The sequence below is a fragment of the Octopus bimaculoides genome, chromosome 1, assembly GCF_046866305.1.
Source record: "Octopus bimaculoides isolate indiv1 chromosome 1, ASM4686630v1, whole genome shotgun sequence".
Classification (NCBI taxonomy): domain Eukaryota; kingdom Metazoa; phylum Mollusca; class Cephalopoda; order Octopoda; family Octopodidae; genus Octopus; species Octopus bimaculoides.
This window is the reverse complement of record NC_142928.1, coordinates 128,678,841-128,705,315: the sequence shown is the minus strand read 5'-3', so window position 1 is coordinate 128,705,315 and position 26,475 is coordinate 128,678,841. Positions and strand designations below refer to the sequence as shown.

Genomic DNA, 26,475 nt, shown 5'->3' with positions numbered 1-26,475 from the left:
TTCCCAGCTATAATTTATAATAAACTGTAAAAGCCTGTTATAAATGACAAGACTTCTTAAGGTTAAAGTGCTTGGCTGATTCAGCAAGCAGTTGTTTATGCTATTTAAAGATCGTTCTTATAGATAATATCTCAGTAACTAGTATAATTAAAGTAGATGAATTTCCTTTGAAAAAAATCGACCAACAGAATATAACTTTTATGGAAAAACCAAGTGAATAAATAGTATTCAAATTAGTTGCTATTATTAGATTTTCTAGGAACGCAATGGTTAGATGTGCTATTATTAGGAAATAACAGTTCACATTTAACACAGATATTCAATGTCAAAGTGATTTGATAAAGAAAAAAATAACTGTGATTGGTGAAATTAGGAACAGAAAGAAAAGCTCTGAAAAATTCAGTATTTCTTTTGTTGAATATACACAATCTTTGTATCATAGAAACTATCTGAATATAAATATACACTCATCTGATAACTTCTGGAATTTTTTACGAATGATCAGAGTTTATGGAAGTTTATTTGCTGAAAAATTATAGAACTTTCAAAAACTAAACTTTCAGAATTCAACCTTGATTTAGAAAAGAGCATAATGACAGTTGTAATTGATGGAGCAAATGTCAGTTAAATTTGTGAAGGATAACAAAAACATCTTTAAATGATTATTCCGGAGCATATTCACCATCTACTTCAATAACTGCTTCCCATTTGCTTGGCAGACGGTCAGACCGTCATTTAAAGATGTTTTTGTTAAATATTGTTACTGTTTTTTTAAAATAAAATTTGTTGAAAAAAAAAAGCCGCAATAATTATGTACCAACCCAATAGTAATGCATCTAGTTTAATAAAAGACTGCTGCAATAATGACAAATTTGAAAGCACATTTGAGGATAATTATCAAAATGTAGATTCTGCAGTTACAGATCTAGTTAATTATATTATAGTTAATAACTATATAATTATGTCAATTTGCAGCAGATTGAACTTATTGAAATACTTCCTAGTGCAGAAGACCAGACCCACTGAAGAAAATTCAAACATTGTGATATCATTAAAAAAAATTGAGAACAATTGTCAGTTTATTTTGTAGGTCTCCAATAAAAAAAAAAAAGTATGGTCATGAATCGCATTTAGTAAATGATACCTAGAAATGATGGAATAGTTTATTTACAATGTTAGAATGATTTTCATTCCTTCAAAGCTATACTGCAAAAGTTATGGTCGATGTCAAACAAACTCTTGGTTTTACAGATGATGACTTTAATACTCTTCATGCTGTTGCATCAGCAGTAGGTATATTTATTTTTATTTTAGGAGAATTGAATTGACAAAATATACCAATGACCCTCTTGATGAGAGGATGTCAAAAAGTGATCAGTAAAGAAAAAAAAAAAAAATTAAAATGTGATTGGATTGAAGATGTATCTAAATGGTCCTCTTTGTTTAATTTTGGATGTACATGATTCATTTCTAATTTTGCCTTCAGAAACTTCACTACAAAATATCACAAAAAGACAATCCAAATCCATGATAATTTAAGCATCAACTCCAACAAAAATGTCTCTTGTGTAGAGATTAAATGTTGCCATTGATAAAGCTGTTGGAAACCAAGAATCCTACAATCCAAAAGACACTGTTAAAGAGGAAAATCTTTGAAATTAATGGACATAGCTCTGTTACTCTTCCTTATCCTTAGTACTATTCATCCAGATCCCAATGAAGCAGAGATAGCCATTCCTGCAGTTGGGTCATTTATTACCAAATTACAATCAAGTTCGAGTAACAATATCAACAATATATACTTCTTGAGAAAATAACAAATTTTTTTTTTTTTGTATATAGTTAAACTTGGGTAACTGTAATTGGACACACATGCGCACGCGCGCACACATGTGCGCACGCGCACACACACACACACAAAGCAACTTGGAAGCAATGTTACAAAGTAATGTGAATAAAGTTAAGAGTACACTCAGTACATTATGTAAAGTAAACATTTTATAGTTGAAGTTCCTGTTTCTCCAGTACTTCAAGTTTCATCCTGGAACGAATAACAATGTGTGTGTGTGTGTGTGTGTATACATACACACACACATACATACATACACAACATGTATCTAGAAATGAAGAATAAAGCATTTCTTCTTCTATTATAATAAGTAAATAGATCTTTACATGTTGGCACTATGTAAATGCCTCCAATTAAACAATGAAGTGAGAAATTCATCGCACAAGATAAGATCTGTCCTTGTTTTCCCCTACTCCACCCACACACACTGATGCATAATTTATCTGATACAAACCTTGAGATTTGAACTTGCAGTTCTAAATCCTAAGACAGCTCTAATATAATGTCATTGAATTAACAAACTTTCCATACTAAGCTATTACTCTCTAGTTACTCATCAATTGAGATATGAAATTTGTTGTGATCTGATAAGCTTTATACTTCAACTGCTGGCAAAATAACTCTGCAAGAGTCATCAAAATTGTATGTATGTATAGTTGAAGAGCTTGTCAATGAATCTCAGTTTTGTTTCCAAATCTTGACAAAGAAAGTACATTTCAAAATTTCAAGTACAATATAAATAAGTGCCACTATCAAACTTGAGATAAGTGGTGTAAAAATAAGAAAAGAAAATCACGAGTAGAATATTAAATTTATGGTGTTTTTTTTTTTCATAAGTATTCATTCAATAGCAAAATTTTTTCTAAGCCTGTTTATAATCCCAGTGATCAACCTATTCAATGGCAACAACTTTCTCGGAGATAACACCCAACCATCAAGTCGTCAATGGGAGTGTTTCAACAATTGGTTAAGTGATAATACAATGTCATTCAAGTACTACAATACTTATGTTTACTATCAACAATTTCACAGACTCAATAAGAGCATACAGTGTTCTACACCAAGTTTTTGTGTGGGAAAATATCTTTTGTGATGTTTCAATAAAGTAGGAAAGAAGGTTTAGTAGTGAGAATGATACAATACTTTAGACAATAGCAGAGAAATATGCTGGCTTGCAAACAGTCAAATTAGGACCAGAGTCTGAACAAATATGGAAAAAAGACTACTATTTAGGAAATCATACAGATCAAAGAAATATTAAACTAAAGCTGATACTCAAAGAGGTAATTATCCAGGAATACTTATTTCATTTGGAGTAGCGTGGGGTATCAGAAGGACTGGGAAGTTGGTTTCAAATTGTATTTGAAGGTGAATCAAAGTATATAATATATACTATGGAATTTAGAATACTGAGCAACTAACTGTAGATAGTATTTATCTTATCGCTAAATCATATGTGACTTGAATTTAAAGAATAAACAATAAAAAATTTTTATGAAAAAGCTTCTGGGAGAGCATGGAGGTTGAGAGAGTCAATATTTTGAAGTCAAGCTGCCAAATTGAGTATCTATTTCAAAATTATACCTCTAGTTCTGGTATAAAGATAATTATATGGCATAATAGCATATTGTTAGAGCATATCAGTGAAAAGACAGATAACACGAAGAATTTCATGAGCAGCTGGGGAATTAGCAATACTTGTCAAAAGTTTTAAAATACCATAATTCAAGATGGTGATATTTGTGAGAGGGAGAAAGAAAGAAAAAACTCATAGGTTTAACATATATGACTATGAAAGATAAGTATGTATATATGTATGTATGTACACACACACACACACACACCAAGCTTCTGCTAGTTTCTGACTACCAAATTTCTCGAGGATTTGGTTGACCCAAGGCAGAATACACTTGCTCAAGGTGCCACACAATAGGACTGAAACCGGAACCATGTGGTTAAGAAAGAAACTTCTAGCTACACAGCTAAGCTTGTGGTAAAATTCTTGGAATTTTGAACTCCATAGCAAATGAACAGATGGTTGACATGGTGTTGTCCATACCAGGGATATTCTCTCATTAAATATCCTCCTATTTGTGATGTAGTTTGCTTGCTCTGCTTGGATCAGAGTATAGAGATATTCTCCCTAAATATACACACTAGGTCAGGTATAAGGAACAAGCAACAGAACAAAAAGAGGGACTAAAACAACCAAAGTGAAGGCATTTGTAATACATCAGTCAGTGTACAATAAGAATTTCTCATCTCAGAAATTCAGACGAAATTTGTAGAAAGATGTATTCAGATACGTTGAGTCCTTACATCCTGCTTTGTTTTGGTGGAAAAGTTAAATTATACCACTCAATGAGACACTAGTCTGCTACTGATAATAACACTCCCAAAAGATCTGGAATATATTCTTAACAAGTCAAATAATTTGAAGTACATAGAGTTAGGTAACAAAACTATCAGCTATGGATTTGAACTCAAAACTCATGAGTTGGCTGTCCAATAATTTATTTTCTTAGTCATTTTACTTCTACTAAATCAAGATCAGTTAACCTCAGGTTGGTTATTTGACCTGCTAGAAATAAGAGCCAACTCTCTTTCAAACACACTCTATTGTCTTTGATAAAGGAAGAGCATTTTAAATAATATACTTTCTGGCACACAGGAAAAATGGGATGGTCATGGCTGGAATACCTTTGATCATAAGCCTGTATGATCAATGCTAACCTGGACTAAATATCAACATTAACATCACTTGCCTAGTTAGGACACGAAAATGCTTGTATGGAAAATTCATAAGTTCATAAGGAAATTTCATTTTAACTCCCAATGCTGTAAAAAAAAAAGCTGGTGGGCCCAACAAATTGTATTCATTTTGGTTTAGGAAAAATGACTAAATTGTGGGCGTTAAGCCCCTCATTAAGGGGTCTTGCTAACTTGTAAGAAGTTGAAATTTTAGGAATATTACTTCATTTGTGTCTAATATCTATGGTTAAAATGTCATCAACAGCAAAAATATATGAATTTTTCATGGGGATTATGGCCTCATTTATGCCCCCTCACTTTCAAACATGTACTGCATAAAGATCCATTCAGTACTTTTGACCTAGTTTTGGATCATAAGAAATGACTAAAATTTGGGAGTTAAGGCCCCCATTAGCGGGTCTTAGAATCCTCATGAGAAGCAGAAACTTTGGGAATACTTCCTGATGTGTGTCAATTACCTATAGTTGAAATTTCATCAACATTGGAAATTTATGAATTTTCGGGGGGGGGGGGGACCCCCCAGCCACCTCAAATTCAAACTAAACATACTGCATTATACCTGCTCTTATGCATTGAATATAAGTTCCAAATATCATAAGGATCCATTCAGTAATTTTGGTCCATGAAATTGTATGAAACATATGGCATTACCCTTCTCCATAGGCTTGTATTTTGTGTTCCAAATTTCATTAGGATAGGTGCAATAGTTTTTGAGTCTATAAGTAACACACGAACACACATAAAGACATTGACTTTTATATAGATACGATTGAGTGGACAAGCAAAAATATAAGACACTGCCTTGAAGAATTTTTTGTCAAATGAATTGACCCCAGTGCCTTTTTTTTATATTTTGATAAGCCTGGTACTTATTCTACAGGTCTCTTCTTGTCAAACCAGTAAGTTATGGGGATGTAAATAAACCAACAGCAGTTGTCAGGCAGTGATGAGGGAGAAACACAAACGCACACATACACTTAAATATATATACGATTGATTTCTTTCAGTTTTTGTCTACGAAATTCACTTACAAGGCTTTGGTTGGTCTGAGGCTATAGCAGAAAACACATACCAAGTTACCACAAAGTGGGACTGAACCCAGGATCATGTGCTTTGGAACCAAGTTTCTTACCACACAGCCACACCTGGACCTATATGTGTGTGTGTGTGTGTGTGTGTGTGTGTGTGTGTATATGTATGCATGTATATATGTGTATATATATTACATATACATATATATATATATATATATATATATATATTACATATACCTCTCTATATATAAACACATATATATACATATATAAACATAAATCTCTCTCTATATATATATACATGTATATATATATATTCGCCATGATAGATCACTGACCACTACACACATTTTTTTCTCTCCTTGTTTCTTTCTGTGTTCCTTTTTGTGGAAGAGCGTAGGCTCGAAATGTTAAAGACTTTCTCAATTCCTGAGTGTTATACTAATACATCTATTTGTTTTCTACATCACCTGTCTTCGTCTGTTGTTTTTTTGTGAATTCTCCCTATACATCCATACATATACATATATACTATACATATACATTTATATATATACATATATACTTAGTATGTATGTATGTGAGATAATAGTTTCAGTATTAAAAGTTAAACTATCAAAGTGAAAGTATCTGACATTACAATAGAGAGATTGCGCTGGGCTCGCATTAGGCAAGTTGAAAATTTTTTGGCCCATTTCACTACACGGACTCTAAGTAAGGCATGTGTAAAATTTGAATGAAATCGGTTGTGTAGTTCTTGAGTTTTAGGGATTCACATAGGCAGACATACAGACTGACACATTCTCATCTTTATGTATATAGATGACAAAGATGCCTATTATATTCAGTATGTGCATAATTACTTATGTCAGACACAAATAGTGATTATATATATATATATATATATATGGACAGGAACAAAAATAATGAAGTAATGTTTTTTAATAATGGCTTATATAGCAGGATAATTTTGGAAGTGCAGCAGTAATTGATAAACAAGACATATTTTGAAGGAGAAGGTCAACAGAATAGATAGATTGATAGATTGCTAGAAGAATAAATTAACAAATGTGGGTCATTCTTTATTGAAGCAGTTATACACATTAGATGTAAAACTCAGAACACAGAACTCATTGATTCGCTGCAGTAGATACTTTAGCACATAGACAACATGGAACTCATCTACATCTATATATACATTTCTAGTTAGTAAGGTAGTGTTTTCTGCATATGTTTGTGCATCGGTTCTCCTTCATTGTTCTTGATCAGTTGATCAAGAATGTTTTCCTAGTGTCTGTATACAGCCTTAAAGTCCTCTCAGAAAAGCTCAGCATCTTAAAGCCTGTGATCTAATTATCTTCTCCTTTCATCTGTTTAAGTTCCTTTCCTAATTTTTTGTATGTCAATGATCTAGTTACATACAAGGCATCATGACCAGCTAGTCGTATTCTTTGTCCCACATGTGTGTGAGCATGCATGCACATTAGCCTTTTTACTACAAGCATACAACCTTTGTACAATGCAGTTCAGCATGTATTTATTTTCCAGCATTTTAGTAAAGCAGTTCAGATTTAAATGCAGTGAAATTTCGTAAGCAAAATTTTGCATGCATTTTGTTCTATTAAGTCACCCAACCTGCTAGAAATAACAGTGAAATCTCACTCAAATTACACCCTACTATCTGTAAAAATGACACACTAGATAATATAGTTTCCCCAGATTATCAAGAATTATCTGAGGCCAAATAATGACAATGACTTTGAAATAAGTTGCTGTTAGTTAAGCGAATATAGTGTCAACCTAATGGATGTGTCTTCTCATCAATGCTTTAAGTACTTAAATCTCACTTGTTCAGTTTCCCTAAACATAGTATATATCAATTTCAAATTTTGGCACAAGGTCAGCAATTTCTGGAAAGGGACAAGTCGATTACATTGATTCCAGTGCATGACTGGTACTTATTTTATTGACTCTAAAAGGATGAAAAGCAAAGTTAACTTCAATGGAATTTGAACTCAGAACGTGAAGACAGACAAAATGCCACTAAGCATTTTGTCCATCATGCTAACAATTCTACCAGTTTGCCGCCTTAAATGTAGTATATACAGATAAATACATCTTAGCCCTAGAAAGTGCTATCTCATGGCCAAAAAAAGGGACAAATTAGCTTATATAACAAACTTTATGTTTCCTTTGTGCCAAGAAAGACAGCAGAAAGTTATTCCAGCACCTACTTTCACACTAGAGCTCCCAAATTTCCCCTCATTTCTCTCTCATTGCAATTTTGTTTTGATAAAGGTTTCTGATAACAAGCTGTATAGATTGGTTAGTGTACCTTATCACAAACAAGCATCTTCCATTACCAAGTTGTATAATCACACACAAAGGGCTCCACACAATAATGACTTTATTGTAGTAAGAAATAGAAAGAAGATGGTTTAATGATTTACGTAGGACTAATGTTGAGGAATCTCAGGTACAAAGGTAAGATTGTTACAGATTACAGTACATAATTATGTATCTACAATCATTTTTCTTTCTTCAAATATAAAAAAATAAACATGGATACCAACAGTATAATTTCAGACAAGAAATTCCGTTAAATCTCTTACAAGGGAAAAAAAATCCTCACCCTAACCCCATCTTAAACAGACTCCCTGTTTAAGATGGGCACACAACCATCTTAAACAGGGAGTCTCTTCAGGTCAAGTCACTACTTCTCTGTATTGAAAAGTCATAGCTCCAGTACTACAGACATGTGATTAGAATGTCACAGGAAAGAATCACAAAATAGATTCTTCAAACCAAGCCAACCAGCAGGAAACCTAAGGTAGACCAAGAATGAAATGGTTGGATAATAGCCATAATCTCAGTTAGTAATGCTTAGGAATCTAACTAGAAAATGTAATGATGATTGCTTCTGATAGGAGGTACCTGGAGGAGATACTTGAGGACTCTGCTCTGACAGCACTCCCAGGAATAGTAGGCGAAGAAGATTGGATGGAAGGACAAAAACTAAATGCCACAAGTCCCTTCTACTATAGTCCCAGGCTGACCAAAGCCTTGTGAATGCATTTCATAGACAGAGACTGAAAGAAGCCTATCATGTGTGTGTGTTAATGTCTCCTTGCCTTGATATCATGTGATAGTTGTAAATAGATGTCACCGTTATGCAATGCAAGTAGTGTCCTTTGTTTCCACTATCCTGTGAAAACATGTCTGGCTATGAGGAAATATTACCTAACTTGGAAAAAGGTGAAGGTTGACAACAAAAAGGGCATCTGGCTGTAGAAAATCTGCCTCAGCAAAATTCTGTCTGAACCATACAAACATGGAATGAACATTGAAATGATGATGAGGATGATGATGAATCTTTTACACTTTTAACCCTTTCACATTTAAACTGGCCATATCCAGCCAGAATAGTTCAGTGTTTTATGTTCAAAATGACCAGATCTGGTTTCCTATACCTACCATATAATGTCATTCTAAAATAAATAATTCCATCATTGAAATCTAAAGATAATGCATGATTAATTCAAAACAATGCCAATGAATAAATATTACATTTGACAGAGTAATCTAAATGCTAAAGGGTTAATAATGATGATAATTCTTTGAAACAACTCCATCATTATGGAGGAATATTATTCATTGAATCAATAGCTAGCATATTATCAGGATTGTCCAATTGCTTATGAACCCTTGAGGATTATTCTTGCAATTTTCACTGTACAATGCAAACTCCCAAAAGATTCAGGCAAATTGCATCATTACCAGACCACAGGAGTGCAGTGAAACATTTTAACCTTTCATTGTAGATAATACTGTTAAGACATTAATCAGATCAAGATATTTACTAAATAAGTACAATTCCGAAATACTGTCATTGTATTGAGTCTCTTATTTTTGTATGGGAAGTTAAGAATCTGTATAAAGGAGATGAGGGAGGCATGAGATTAAGTACTCCACCCTATAAAACATTGCAATAGTAACAGAAATCTCAGTAGCAACTACAGAAATAAAAGGTCTATGTTTGACTGGGAGAAACAACAGTAGGAGGACACATGAAGGAACCTGGTGAAAACTTTTGGGAAATCAGGTCAAAGATGAATCTCCTGTTGATAAAAGCAACAAAAATTGGAAAAGGGTAAGCAAGGTATCCCAATTAATGAAAGAGAAGAGAAAATCTGTAATTTAAGTGTTAGGAACCTATGAGAGTAGAGTGATAAAACTGGTTTGTGGTGAAAGTAAAAAGTAAGATAGCATGGAAGGTGTGGTTATCATGATGATACCAGGGCAACAAAAGCATTTTTCAAATGGAAACTCATATTGTGAGTGCAAGATTCAATACAGAAAGAAAGTTGATTGCAGTTATCCAGGTCTATGCTCCTACAAATAACATGGACCAAAAAGAGAAAGAGAATTTTGACAACTGCTGTCATCAAGAGAGTGAAAAGAGAAAGGTTATTAAGAGCAATTTGAGTATGAAATTCGGAAGAAACAAGAAGGGGAAACAGCTTGCTATAGACACTCGTGGTCGGAGTGTAATGAAGAGGAATGTAGAATTTTACACAAACTGGAGTGCTTTTAATGATATATCTATCAAAAGTAGCATATTTCCCCACAACAAAATCTACTAAGTGATATGGATGCCACTGGACAAGAAAACAGAACACCAAATAGTCCACAGTATCATCTTCAGAAAAAGGAGCACAACTTGATTAATACTTGATGAAAGGAGTGGTGTGGCATTAGGTTGTTAATTAGTGCTAAGAAGGCAGGATCACTACTGCACCAGACAAATTACTTAGTGGCTGCCGAGGTCGACCTTGCTTTACATCCTTTCAAGATCGATAAAAGAAGTACCAGTTGAGCACTGAGGTCGATAGAATTAACTTCCTCCCCACTCAAATTTGCTGGCCTTGTGCCAAAATAAAAGATTATTTAGTGCTAAGAAAAGTCAAAATAAACAGAAGAGTCTTTGAAGATATGAGCAACAAACTGCACTATAAACACAACAGCCAGAAGATGAAAGAAAGCAAAGTAAAAGTATGTTATCAGAGAACTTCGGAAAAATTTATAAAAGCAATTGATGGGAAAAATAAATCTACAGTTAGATATTTCTGGAAAAAATTCAACATTATGGATACAGTAAATAATATTAGTTACATAATTGGTTGAAATGAAACCCTCAGCTGTGAAAATCATACGGCCAGACTGTACTGTGATTTGGCAGGTTTTTCCACCAGCAGAAACTCTACATCAAGCTTAGGAGATATTGTGGCACTGTCAACTGATGCAGGGTTGAAAAAGCTGTAGAAACTAATATGGTTGAGTTGCTAGGGTCCCAAAGAGAAACTTTGTCTAATGAACAGCTGATGATACCAGAACAAGAGTAAGCTTCAGTCAGAAGAAGGCATTCAACCATTACACTTCAGTTGAGTACCTAGGATATGACTAAAGGGTTGTGCATTATAGAGGTTTGTAAGTCTTTAGTGATAACGAATCTAATCGTGAAAGTGACATAAAAATTACAAGGTGTTTACAAGCTTAGCTGATGATGATGACCCTCAGAGAGGAAGATAGTATCCCGTTTTCTCCCAGTGACTCCTATTGTCCCACCATCACTTATTACACAGAAATCAACACCATTTGTGGTGAGTGTCCACTGTACTACGAAATTACTTATATGTTTATCTATTCCCCTAATGCATATCTCTTCAAATGTTTATGTATACATATTATACTGCGAGTGTTAAAAACAATATTTTCATGTCGAAAAAGTGGTTGTACTGCCTGTTTTCCCTCTCCCAAAAATTCTTCGGAATGCATTTAATTTATAACATGGAAATCGATGGAAAATAGGTTTCGCGTCAAATAGGTTACTGCAAAATTTGCAGGAACGCAGAAATCCATAATGCAAGGGATGCCTGTAGGTGATGATGGAATGATGAACACACACACACACACACACACACAGACAGAATGTGAAATAAGGACATGTTTACACAACATACATTTGGCATGCATACAAGCAGTAAAACACAAGCCAACAGTTGCTTAAGCTGCTTGAAATAACAGCCGAAAACTCCCTCAGATCATATTCTTCTGCTTTGAAAAGGTAAGAGAAATTGGATAATAGAAAGTAAGATAAATTAAATCTGAAGAAAAAAAAGGGAGATATGGTCATACCAAGAATACTTTTGATAAGATATTTACTTGGTCAGGGCTAACCAGGAGCTAAACGATAAGCACTTCTGAAGGGTACGTGGTCGAGCGAGTGTGTGTATGTGTGTTCCTAGGTCAACTCTGATCGAGCAGAACTATAATCAAATTCATTCAAACCGTGACCACTACGTATTTTAAGAAGTATGTTTAGGACTCTATTGTACAATGTGTCCTTTAAGCGGGCAGGGTATGATTTGTAGGAGATTTAGCTGCTACTTTTAATAGGTCGAGCGAACAGGTGTAGTGTAATGGTTGTGTGCTTGACACACACACACAGAGCAAGAAAAAAAATCTAAAAAACAAATGCAGAAAAAAGTAGAATTCAGTTTCTTTTTATATTATTGATAAATAGAAGATGGTGGAACGAATTTTGTTTACATTATATATATATATATGAGAGAAGGGGAGGGGGAAACGACCAGTATATATGAGAGAGAGAGGTAGAGAGAGAGAGAGAGAGAGAGAGAAACGACCAGAAGCACACGTGAAGATAAACAGACATAAAAGAGAAGCCAAGAACAAGAGACAGATAGTGAATCAAAGCAACACATACATTCTCTCTCTCTCTCTCTCTCTTCCCTTCATCCGGTATTTACGTCCTATTTATAGATAAAAGAATCTCTTATCAATTAACCATTATTGTGAAGAACGTATTTCAAAACAAAAGCCCAGTTTAATCTCTGCGATGGACCCTATTCTCATCACATCGCGCCCATCTTAAACAATAATTCTTATCTGCCCAAGAAAAGGATTCCAACTGAATATATAGAGACAAAAAAGGCGTTTCATTATATGGTCACTTAAATCAATTTGAGAATGTATGATGGAAAGAAAAACTGACCATCATAGCAGTATTTAGATTTACAATGTAGCTGAGTTAGAATTATAAACCTAACTAAAAGAAATCGATAAATTTTCTTAAATATAAATAACCCTGCCAAGTCTCATGTCGATTGGTGGTGATCGCAACGGTTAGAGCAGTCAGGCCAAAATAAAAATAAAAAACGAAAGAGAAAAAGGCCACCCACCTGTCCGTGTGTGCCTTGAGAACTGAGAACTGCTGTTGGAGAATAGTTGAAACACTTGTATGTGTGTGATTATAGCAGTCCTACTACAGCTACTACTTGTAGTAATACCACGACTACTAATAATAACGGTGAATAAATATTGGCTGTGATGATAGTAGTAGTTGTAGTTGTAGTAGAAATAGTGATTTTTTTAGCAACGCCTTGTAGCTGCGTAGGTGGTACTGCAAATAGTCATGTTAGATTGTGCAGCAACAGTAAACGTAGTAGTAGTAATAACAATGACGGTGACTATAAACAGCGTAGGTGGTTATAGTAACCGTAGGGGGTACTCATAGCAATATTATGAGTAGTAACACCAATAGTAGAAGTAGTAGTAGTAGTAGTAGTAATGATAATGTTTTCTGATATAGGCACAAAGGCTGAAATCTGGAGGAGGGGAATAGACGATCAAACTAACCCTAGTATTTGACTGGTACTTTAGTTTATGAATTACCCCACCACCTACTCCCAACGGATAAATGACAAAATTGAACTCAGTGGAATTTGAACTCTAGAAGGTTAAAGAGCCAGAAGAAATACTGCAAGGTATTTTGTCCGATGCTTAGCAATCTTAGGGATAACAGTAGTGGCATAGATAATTAATGAGTTGGTGCCTGGTGGTGGTTGTGGTTAACTTACTACTATTTCTTTTCTGAGTGGTTGAGAAGTCCACCTCTCTATCACAGTTTGAGGACAAGTGTCTTCTCTAGGTCTGATCCAGGTCAACCAAACCTTGCTAATGAAATTGGGTAGAAGTCTATGGAGTATTTGGTAGTTCTATAGAACAAACTAAAGGAACCCGTGTTCAATGAAAGATGTGTGATACATTCACACACAGATATTGTATTTATCTATGTAAATAATTATACAGGGAAATGAAGCTATAGTAACAGTTGGACATGTCGGAAATAGGAAGAGTGAAATAAGAGCAGGGAATCAGTAGAAATAGAAAATAAAGAGAAATATACTATGTAAGGGAAGAAAAAAGAGAGAGAAAAGTGAATAAGGAAAGAGGAAAAAGAAAAGCAAAACCAGAATGGAAGTAGGGTAGAGAGAGAGAGAGAGAGAGAGAGATGAGAGAAAAGAGAAGATATTGAAGGAAGAAAGTTGAGAGAATGACAGTGGGGATGGTGGAATGTTACATCATTTTAGAGATAAAATACTGCAGCTGCTTGAAAGAAGAAAGGACTCTTATATGAAGTAAATTATGGTGTGTTAGAGTGAGAGGTAGAGAGATAGAGAAAGAGAGCAAGGTGTGGGGTGAGATTTACAAAGAACAAACAGAATCAAAGAAGTAAAAGTAAACATGAAGAAAAAACCCCCACACAAAAAAAAACAAAGCTTGATTTCCCAACCACATGACCAGAAGTTCTAATATTGTTATAATTACTAAGTGATGCCAACTTCTCCCAGGTAAAGCAAATCAGTTTCCATTCCTGTTTGATGGTTAGTAGTAAGAATTACCCCAAGTTATACAATATATATGTGTGTGTGTGTGTGTGTTATGTGGAAAGAAATAAGTTCAAAACAGAACAATTCAAACTTTTTGAGAGGTCCAAAAAGAGAGAAAAAAATGATTTCTAATAAAGATTCATCATATTCATAAAAAGCAGCCAGAGCAAGTAATAAGAATATGAAAATAGTAGTTGAAAAATATTGTTATAAGTATAAATATACCATAAACAATTATATAAAAATGGAGGAGAAAAAGATGCATCAAAATTAGATTTAATGCAAAATTTGGATTCATTAAATCTAATTTTGAGGCAACATCTTTTTCTCCTCCATTTTTATATAATTGTTTATGGTATATTTATACCTATAATGATCACTAGTTTTATATATATAGGAAGAGAGAGAGAGAGAGAGTATTGGTACAACAAAGCACCAATGTGAATGTGTATAGAATAATATATCAGATGAATAAAGTTAAAACATGGTCTGGTTTTCATGTTTTTTATTATGGTATTTTAACATTAAAAAACATGAAAACCAGACACACACATACATCTCGTTGTCATTGGCTGTCCATTGTAGATTGATGATGATTGTTCTGTTCAGAAATCTCAGAACAAAATGCCTTTGGAATGGTGAGTGAGGCAGTTGTCATCGTCTCTCCACAAGACTGCATCTCTGGGCCCCCCACATCAAGTACTAAGTGGTATACAAGAGATCAATGAGCATGGTCAATGATGAGGCTACCCTGCAGTAGCCACTCACTAGCTAGTTGATGCCCAACCATTGTCTGATGGTACAGAGCCTTCTGCTTGGCCACAAAAGCCTTCAGGCCATTGGTCTAGGACCCCTCTACTTTGTCAGTTATCCAACATCCTGCTGCTGATTCCTTCACCATATCCCTAGTATAGGAGACTAAGAGGGTTGTCAGCACTTGTTCAAGGTGCCACCTCTGTCTACAGACAGAGGGAGTGACTTACTCTGCCTTTTACAACCTGCCACTAATATGGGTACTATATGTGTGTGTGTGTAGGTCAGTTGTCCATAAGTCAGAAATATAAAAAAAAGCACACTTTAAAAGAAATTTTGAGTAGTTATATTTGTCAAGTAGTATATCATTGTTTATAACATATAACTGTTCAGAAAGTTACCATTAGTGTAACATCTTATTGCACTTGGCCTATATTGCCAAAGTGCGTAAAACTAATGGTAACTTTCTAACTGGTTATATCCATAACAAAGGATATACTACATAAAATATAACTGCAAAAATGTCCCACCCATTTGTTCATGATGAACAGATATATTTTAGAGATACAAAAAGAGTAAAACTGATTGAGTGTATAGTACTAGAGTTATACTTGGTGAAGAGTCAACAGTATCCCATATTACCCGCACTACAATGGGTTCTATCTCATAATGGCTTGGCACACCTAACTGTAATTAGTCACTCTAAGCCAGTGACTCTCAACCTTTGCACTATTAATCTTTCACCATTTAAATGGATTTTCCAACAGACCCTTGAAAAATTTGTCTACTTAATAAACCAATTCTGTTAACAATTTAATTTTCCAAGTTTCATCTCTAAACTAAGCAATACATGTAACTGAGTAATTATGCATTTTACACTGCAGCGTTTTTAAAATTATGAACACAACACAGAAACACCCTAGTACTACATCTGTGGACACAGAGAGGCCTGAAAATTCAAAGTTGGAAACCACTGCCCTATTTGAAGTTGCGGCCACAGAATTCAATGAATTTTGAGACGTCATTCACATATTTAGAATGATGAACAGTTAAGCTATCAATCTAAAATCATAAATTCAAACCTTACTGGAGCTACAGTGTAGTACTTCATAAGCAAGGCACTTTATTCTGTTAAGCGTTTGATCAATTCAAGAAAGCTATAATTTTCAGTTCAAGTGATTACTGTTAATAAAGCGGCCTAGCTGTAAAAAATACTAGCTCTGATTTCAACAATATATCAGTATCCTCAAACTTATAGAAAACACATACTACAGATATAGGTGATGGACTGGCAGACTCACCAGAACATCAGGTAAAAATACTTGTGGCATTTGATTATTTCCCTTTATCTTCAATGTTAAAATTCTACTGCGGCCAACTTTGCCTTTCATTCTTCCAAGGTCAATAAAATAAAGTACCAATAAAGTACTGATGTTGATTTAATATTCTTATAAATTAATCCTAGATGTGAATGGAATTATAACAGAAGAACAAGACATAGATACACCAATAAAGAAGAACAGTTGTAAAAATCTCTATATAGCTTCTGGCAGTACCTCACCGTGACCACAGCTTTTGGGCTGAAACGCATAAAAGAATAGCTCAAAAGCTTAATGGAAAATGAAGTACTGAACTGCCTGAGTGCAAGTCTGTTTTGTAACCATGTGGGTTTGATTACACTGTATAGCACTTTTGTAATTGTCTTCTACAACAACTCTTGATGGTGATGATAATGACTTATTTGGGGAGCAATTACAGTGATCTCAGTATTAAAAGATCAACAACTTGAAAGAGGAGCAAAAACAATAGATTTTCATGTGTGTGTGTGCATGCTCACTGAGAACTGAGATGAAAGCTTTCCCTTAAGCAACATACATATAACTTAGTCACATATAATAGTTATTTTTATGAACAAATTTTTAAAATTACTTTTTTAGACAAACTTTAGTTTGTCTTTTAATTATTTTTCTCTGTTGTTTGATGCCAGTGAAAGAAAAAAGTTGAGACAAAAAAAAAAAAAAGAATAATGAAAAATAAATTCTCAGATTAACATTCTGTACCAGAAATAAATTTACTGTTTATTTGTTCATGCATTAGCAGCACCAAAAAGGAATACTCCCACCCAGTTAACAAGAAGACAAACTTGTATACCAAAGATGAGCTTGTTTGTTTGGATTTTACACAAAAAGAAAATGAAGGAAAAAAAGAGTGGATGAAGAAGAATAGTATGTTTAGTAAACTGTACCAATTACTATTGGCTTAAATTCAAGAGAAAGATCAGATCTGTTGTAAATTGTTTGTAAAAACAGAGTAGATGTTATAAAATGGAGTATCTAGGGACTAGAATTGAGCAAAAATATAACTGAATCTGTCCTTTATTGAGGTCTTCTACAATGCAGATTTTTGCATAAAATGTTACCATGGTTGGAACAGTTTCAACTAAAGCTATAAACAATGAAGTAGTATAATTTTTGTTAACCTTAGGGTTCAGAGAAACCTGTAAGTCTCTACTTTGTTTCCATTACACTTTGTAACTTCTAGCTAACATTTGTTAGCTTGGTCTGCTATTTGCACTATAAGGAGACTGAAGCCTTCAGTTGTAATCCAAGGACATTTGAAAGGTTATAGAATAGTTATATTTTGAGAAACATGCTTCAAGTTAGAAGCAGATTAATACCAATAACAAAGTATTTGGATGTCCATGGGAGAGTGACTAGTTCTCAGAAACAAATATATATGTTTCTAGGTTGATATTAAAATTTTGTTTAACCCTGAGACAGCCCAAACTGTGTTCATATTTGAATTAAATTCTCAATTAAAATTTCATAAATGAATATGATATGTGCTAGTCAATACTAGCATAAGATATATCCATATAAATGTTGCAGATATTTTACTAAGTCCCTCAAAATTCATAGTTATATTGAAAACTAATTGAAACATTGAGTTAACTCAAAAGAAGTGTAGTCACTAAAAGGTTAAATTGTTTACTGTCTCTCTGTCAGAATCAAAGTTGCACAACTTATTCATTAACATATAAAATCAGATCAGGAACTTATTAAAATACTTCTGAGAAGTCCCTTAGAATGTTGGGTTGTTAAAACAATAAATTTATTGTTTCACGATGCATTTATTGTTTGAACAATAAACGTATTGTTTTACATTAGTGTTCTCCTTTTAATAACAACATAAAAGAACAATGTTATTACCTACCACTTCAATTTCTGTTTTAGTAGTTTTACCAGAACTGTCCAGATCTTTAGCATTTCCACAACTGTGACTTCTTCTTAAAGGTCGTGGTATCATCCGATGAAAAAAACGTCTTTTCTGTTCTTTCTTGCGGCCATCATGGCTCTTCTCCATTTTGGAGACTTGTGACTGTGGATTTTCTGAAGAATCCGGATCATCCGAACATGAGTCGGTAAAGTGCACACAATGAACAGATCCGGCACACGCCGTTATGGTGGTGGAATCTCTACACAAATACTGTCCGTTTCTGGAGATATCTTTGTCTAGTACAGAGTCAACTGAGATCTCTATAGTTGACTCATAATTTAATTCTCCACTTTTTGTTTTATGGTGATTTACTAATGTCCGATGTTTAGCTTTCCTTTTCTCCTGACAAACACATGCTTTTTTATCGTTGTGTAAGATGACTTTTCTTGGTAAATGTTCTGATGAAGAACCAATATGACATTTGTTGAGTAATTCACCTGAAATAATGGATGGTTCCAATGGGACAGATGTCTGACTACTTGTTGTAACTTGTTGAGACCAACTTGAAGAAGCTGTTGTATTTTTATTATTGTATATTTGGGGGTTCATTAACTGTCTTATGAAATATTCCAATTCATTCTCTGTCCAACCTTTTGATCCAGAATTTGAAGATGACGAATCCTCCAGATGGACACCCTTGAAATAGAATTAAAAATAAAAATTTAATTTGATTACATTAGGTAGAAATAAAATTTTACTGACACTTAAAAATAAATATTTTTACAGCAATTAATATTTATTCAGGATGTGTATAGTTGAATATATCAATAAACTCAAAATGAAGACATTTGTACCATCTGAAATACAATTGAAATTCGAATGTGTTCCATTTAAGCAGTTGCAGATAGAATTTCAAAGTTAAATTGACAATAATTGATTTGGCACTGAAATCATAGGAATGCATGTTTTTCGGATTCTATATTTCAGGTAAAAACTAAAAAACTAAAAGAAAAAAAAAAATCTGTTTTGGCAACCAGGTAAAAACTAGTAACCACTGCAGAGTATTCTGAAACACACAATGGATATTGTTTCATAATTATTGGTGTTTATGATGACATAAAGAGTAAAAAAAACAGCTGTAGGTCAGAATAAACAAGCTAATTGTATGTCCAATTAATACCGGCCTTTTTAATAATTCCACATTTGAACTCTATTGAGCTGAGAGCCTTACCACGAATACCTTTCACAAGTTTCTGACTTTGTCCACTACTAAATAAGTGCATGACTTGTGATGACTTTTGCACCAATAAAAAAGATGCTAGTGTATTGCCGAAATATGTGGAAATAGTTACAATTGTTTCATATTCAAATTGGCTTACCTGAGGCCCAAATCTCTCTACCTTCAACCTATCTGTGTTGTCCAGGCTATACTCTGTATTTTAACGTAGCTCTGAAATGTAGTGTCTGTACAAATATAGAATTCTCTATGCACTATTCACTTCTCTCATCTGGACTTCAATTACCAACTAGCTCTAGCCACTTTGATTTAGATATTTCTGATTTAGACATCCCCAAACACACCCAATCCATATCAAGCTGTTTGACAATCTCACTTCGTACACTGATGACACCCACCTCACATTACCAATCCCACCCAGTGTGATGACTTCATCGTACTTGGGGAATTCAATGTATATAATTCCCCCGGGCCCTCACACTCCTTCCATACCAACACTGCTGGCACAGAGGCCGAATTGTTTATCATTGCAAACTGTCTGCACCATTTAATATCCATATCTATTCATATCTCTGATAGACATATCAACACACAAAATACCATTGATCTTTTTATTACCTTCACACACAGCTTTTATTCATGTATTACTATCTTTGCACTCATTGGATTGTCCAATCACTGTTTAATAACAGCAACATACTGCACATCCTTCTACTGTACAACACTCAAACCCTTTTAATGTTTAGACTTGCTAACTGGTCAGAGTTCCTTCAGTTCTATGCAGACAATCCCTGGCAGCAAATGTGTTTCATACTCAACCCATTTAAGACAAATAAGTGCTTGACTGAAACTATTCTCTGAGGTCTGTCCATTTCTACTATTCACTTGTCCAAATCCCCAAATTTCCAAATAGTATTTAATTGCTCAGTTTAATACCACAACCTGAACTGTGGTGCTTTTAATAGTGACATAGTTAAAACTCTGTTGCAAACATTTAAGTCAGATCTCCTGTTTGAGGAGATCTTCTCTCCTTCTATTACACCAGTCTTGGAGGTCTTGTAAAGCAGGGATCCTCTGTCACTGGGCTATGGATCCTTTGGTACTGGGCCACAAAGAAAGAATAAATTTGTAAACTTTATTTCTATTTTATTGACTATCATAATCTGCAAAGTGTTTTTTGTATTATACATGTAATAATTTATTGTGTTTTGTTATGAATGTGATCCTCAGTCTGTTGAAAACCTGTCTTGCATGAAACTGGTCCGTGGTGCAAAAAAGGTTGGGGACTGCTGCTATAATGGGTTCAAGGGCACTACCTTTCCTCCGTACTATAATAATAATAATAATAATAATAATAATAATAATAATAATAATAATAATAATAATAATAATAATCGACCCAACATTCAACTGGTACTTATTTTATCAACCCTGAAAGGATGAAAGGCAAAGTCGACCTTGGTGGAATTTGAACTCAGAATGTAAAAGCAGATGAAAAGCTGCTAAGTATTTTGTCCAGTGTGTTAACTCTCAGTTCATGGCTTTAATAACAACAACAAATATTTTCAAAAATGGTGTTGTGTTGCAACAGAACATATAAAGAACACTGTCTGCAATTTCTCTGCAACCATAAAACCTGCAAAACTACCACCAGAAATGCAAGAGGATGCTTTTGTATATTGCATAGCAGATAAAATGAGGTAAGCAAGATTATAAGCCTTGCCTTGAGGCACAGTACTATGAATCATTACATATTACATATGCCACTCAGACAGGGGACTGAGGCAGTCCATCTTGATTGTAATATCTAGTGAAATTCGCTGCTTGTGTTTTGCAATTAACTTTAAAAAAAAAAAAAAAAAATGAGAAATTTGGTGATTCAATAAGGAAACTGAGTCAAAATCAAACTGGTGTTTGGAACATAACAAAAGGGACTTACATATACAAAATTATTATATGAATACTTTAACATAAGAAATTTTATTATAGAACCAGAGAGACTCTCATACAGGTTATTATCAAAGGAATCAAGTGTCTGGTAAGAAATATATATAAGATGAAAAGTACATAGCTTTGAGTTCAGTCCCACTGCATGGCACCTCTGGCAAGTGTCTTCTACTACAGCTCATTGTTTATATAACTAATAATTGACTTTTACTGGGCTTCATGGTTTGATATCAAAATAAATAAATAAAAGAAAAAGCTATCATTCTTTTTGTATCAGTGACTGAATCAATCACTCAATCAATCCTTGCCTACATTATTGGTTGATATTTTACAGACTTAAAGGAATTTGAAACCCAGAACAGTGAGGCATCAAACTAGGTACAGTATAGCATAGCTGTCCAGACCCAGCACTTGACAATAACAATAATGATAATAATAATAATAATCACTAATTGAATTATTGATTTTATTTTGCATGGGAAGAGAACCCACAAGACCCTTTTATTCAAAAAAGGGATAGTGATATAGCTGATTGAAATTAGGGCTTAATATTACTGATGGTAAAATTTTATCCAAGAGCAACAAAATAGAAATGCCAAGTTAAGTCAAGTCAATTCTACTATGATTTGAATGTAGAAATGTAACGTATTTAGTTTGAGGTGTTATTTGCACTAAGTTCCACATTCCTGACAAAATTTCAAAAAAATGTTTGAAGAATGATAATACAGTATGAAGTCTCTTGCTGAAATTTACTTTAAAAAAAAAAAAAAAAAAAAAAAAAAAAATCACCCTGAGTTTATGCACACCCAAAAAGAATTAAGATAATTAAATACATAAAAAAATCTAACTAGAAAAATTAATGTTTAAAAAAAAATTTATGCAATGTGTTGAATATTCATTGTGGTAGATGTACATTAAAATGACTTTGCTAAAGCAAAATTAGCTTTAAAAAGACTTAATTACAAGTATTATACAAGTAGATTAAAATATTAGAATTGACAGTCAAGAAAAAGAACTAAATGTATTTGAATGTTTAAAAAAAATTCTTTAAAAAAAAGAAAGGAAATTTAGTGAAAATTGAAATAATAAATGAACAAACAAAATGTCAAAATTGCAACTAATATAACAGACAGTTCAAAGGTTGTACTGAATGGCTACTGATGTAGACTGACGGCAACGAAAGAGTTAAAGTAAATTCTCAGGGTGCGAATTATGAATATACCAATATGGAAAATCCAGGGTTAAACTTTAGATGGAAATAAATGATAATTAATGCAAAATATTACAGATTTGAAGAGAAAACAGAATAAACACTGAAATTTTTACTAACCAGAATCAGAAATTTAAATAATACACCTTCTATGAGACAGCACTATTATAGCAGTATGTTGGCTGATACTACAGGGGTAAGTTGGTGTATGTGTGCATGTGCATGTGTGTATGTGTGCGCGTACGTCTAAATATGTATACACACAAAATTTGTTAGAGAGGATAGGAAGGAGTTACCAAGCAGGGGGAGGGAGGGAGGGAGGGAGGGAGGAGAGAGAGAGAGAGAGAGAGAGAGAGAGAGAGAGAGAGAGAGAGAGAGAGAGAGAGAACAATATAGAAATAGAGAAAAGAGAGAAAGAGAAGGAGAGTTACAGTCAGACAACAAATGGAAAATTTCTGCCAGAACAGTAAAGTGTGGAAGTGAATAGGAAGCAGCAAAAGAGAGACCAATATAAGAAAAGAAAAGAAGGAAGGTTAAAGAATTTGATTGATGAAGACTTTCAATGGAGGGAAATACCATATGACTGCATCGATTTATTTAATAATAATAATGATAATGATTTCAAATTTTGGCACAAGGCCAGCAATTTCAGGGTAGGGGTAAGTGGTTTTACACTGACCCCAGTGCTCGACTGGTACTTAAAGGATGAAAGGCAAAGTTGAATTTGAACTCAGAACATAAAGACAAATGAAATGCCACTAAGCATTTTGTCTGGCGTGCTTTATGATTCTGCTTGCTTGCCACCTTATTAATAACAATAATCCTTTCTACTGGAGGCACAAGGCGTCAAATTTGTGAGGAAGGGACTAGTTGATTACATCGATCCCCAGTGTCTGACTGGTACTTATTTTATTGAGCCCAAAAGGATGAACGGCAAAGACAATGTTGGTGGAATTTGAACTCAGAACATAGCAGCAGACGAAATACCACTAAGCATTTTGCCTGGCATGCTAATGATTCTGCCAGCTTGCACCTTAATAATAATAATAATAATAATAATAATAATACATGAAATGGAAAGTGCAATAATGTATGAAATAAACCTCAGAGAGTTGAGTTTATTGATCCATGGGCATAGTTAATTCAACTGGGTAGTTTATGAATATTACTACCAATCAGTCAGTTTCTACCCTTCTCTCACTCTATATAAACTTCATGCTTCATGATGCAAAAGAAAAAAATTCTTTTCAAGCAGCAGAGTGGTAGACATGATAGAGCCTTACTTCTATGTTGATAATGCAAACCTTTCACTCCCTCCTTGTTAACATCACAGAGACTAAGAAGAAATATCACAAAAGCTTTATATTATTTAGTTGCAGTTCTGATGGTTTCAAATTTAACAAAGTCAACTTTGTTTTTCAGCCTTCTCAAGTGAGGGAAGGGAATTTTAGGAGTTAAAGAAATAGAATAAAATATTAACAATTAAAAATAAATATTTCAAGCTTAAGGCCTTGTGCCTCTGTTATTAATATTACAGCAGTAGCAGTTGTAATAATATTATAAGAGTATTGAACAAACTGCTTTATAGTGTGTCACAACTATTTATGCTCTGAGCCCAAATCCTGTGGTTAACTTTACCTTTCATTTTTTTAGAATCTGTAAAGTATGAGTCAAATAGGAAGACCATTTTAATCACCTGACAAATCTCTCCAAATTTCTAACCTTGAATACATGTAAGAAATTATTATTATTATTATTATTATTTTAGAATCTGTAAAGTATGAGTCAAATAGGAAGACCATTTTAATCAACTGACAAACCTCTCCAAATTTCTAACCTTGAATACATGTAAGAAATTATTATTATTATTATTATTATTAGGATTGGTGGACGGATGAATTGGTATAATATCAGACAACAGTATCTTATGGTATTGCATTACTTCCTTTTGTATTTGAGTTCAAATCCCACTTTGGATTTGAACTTAGCCTTCCATTCTCTTGAGATTTGATAAATTAACCGAGTACCAATGAAGCACTGTGGTTGATATTATCAGCTATGTTCTCCTATGTGGCATGAAAACTGTCAGAAAGTATTAATGTGCTGAATGTATATTATTAATATACAGAATAGTCTAGCCCATGCCAGCATGGAAAATAGACTTAAATTATGATAACAATGATGATGTACGTTTTAATTTTTCTATATCAAAAGATCATTTCAAATGCAGTTTAAAAATCCTATTTGTAGTTAGCTTACTTCACTTACATTGTGAACATACTCAAGAAATTCGACCAGTGAGAAGGCATCTACATGGTTGCTTATCTGTTAGAAATAATAGTTAAACCTTACACAAATCATGCCTGACCACCTCAAATAAAGGAATCATTGGATGATGTAATCTCTGATATCTCAAAAAAAAAAAAAGATGGGAAGGTATAATCACAGCTGGGTTTACAAATCAGAGCTGAAGAAATTAATGAATGAATATTACACAATCTTATTTACCATTGCCTTTAAATATGAAGCAATGTGTCTCTGCAAGTGGATTGTATTGTACTTTAGAATAGAGGCAAGCTTCCAGCAAGTCAAGCCAGCAACTTGGTTTAGATTTCTTGTAGAAGCCATTTAACTTCATTTCATTTAATGTCTAAATGCATTTCAAAAGTTCATGAAGATTACACAATTCTTTATAAGTCTAGAGCTTTGTGTGTCCTGAACCCCCCCCCCCAAAAAAAAAAACCCCAAACAAAAACAAAACAAAACAAAAAAAAAAGCCAAACAGTTTAATATATTAATGATGAAATAATTAACATATGAACATGAAGAATTCCTTAATTCATTAAGGGAAAAGGTTAAGGAAGAGAAAATGAAAAGCAATGAAAACTGACTACAGGTTGCAGTGTCTAGTTGACAACAAGAAGCACTGTAACTATGTGCAGCACTTCTGTACCTAATGCTTGCAACAGCATTACAGACTTAGCAGCAAAAAGTGAAGGGAAGCAAAGACTTTGGGTAGAAAATGTTTGCCAGTGATGGCTGACTATAACAATGTATCTCAGCTATTGCTGCACTTTGGCAAGTCTGTACAATTGAGTGAGTCATAAAGCAATAGAGACTACTTGAAAGATAGGCATTCTGTGTCTTCAGATAATTGTAAAAGACTTCATTGTATTGTCTATGTTTTTACACACACATGCATATATATTATTATTGAGGAGATCATTATTATAACCATTATTATTATTATTATTATTATTATTAATATTATAAGAGGCCTAACTATTATATTTCAGTCACAAGAGTGAAATATTGATTGAAAATAAATAAATAAAATCAAATAAAAATGGGTGGATCAGAAGATAAATATACTTTACTACTTTAGGCACAAGGCCCGAAATTTTTAGGAAGGGGGCCAGTCGATTAGATTGACCTCAGTATGCAACTGGTACTTAATTTATCAACCCCGAAAAGATGACAGGCAAAAGTTGACCTTGGCGGAATTTGAACTCAGAAAGTAAAGACAGACGAAATACCGCTAAGCATTTTGTCTGGCGTGCTAATCAGAAGACAAATATAATTATAGTAATCTATGTATCACACACTGATACAGTATCAATAACATAATATTTTATTGTTGCTGCTGTTTAGCACCAGGTCCATCCTGATCCAGCAGAATATGATCAAAGGTGTTCCAGCCATGACCA

The 26,475-nt window shown here is 33.8% G+C and overlaps 1 protein-coding gene across 2 annotated transcripts in view; it reads right to left on the bottom strand.

Annotated features, from left to right (window-relative positions):
• Nucleotides 1-26,475, bottom strand: part of LOC106872769 (uncharacterized) — a 53,004-nt gene that overhangs the window by 6,634 nt on the left and 19,895 nt on the right. Inside the window, exons 1-2 of one of the 2 annotated variants that reach the window (XM_014919864.3) lie at nucleotides 22,889-23,019; nucleotides 18,372-19,070 (exon numbers count right to left, since the gene is read on the bottom strand). In XM_014919864.3, the coding sequence (XP_014775350.1) occupies nucleotides 18,372-18,983 (612 nt within the window). In that variant the 5' untranslated portion in view covers nucleotides 18,984-19,070; nucleotides 22,889-23,019. Of the gene's footprint in view, nucleotides 1-18,371; nucleotides 19,071-22,888; nucleotides 23,020-26,475 lie in introns of those variants that run through there. The other variant, XM_052970214.2, reaches the window with a different exon arrangement.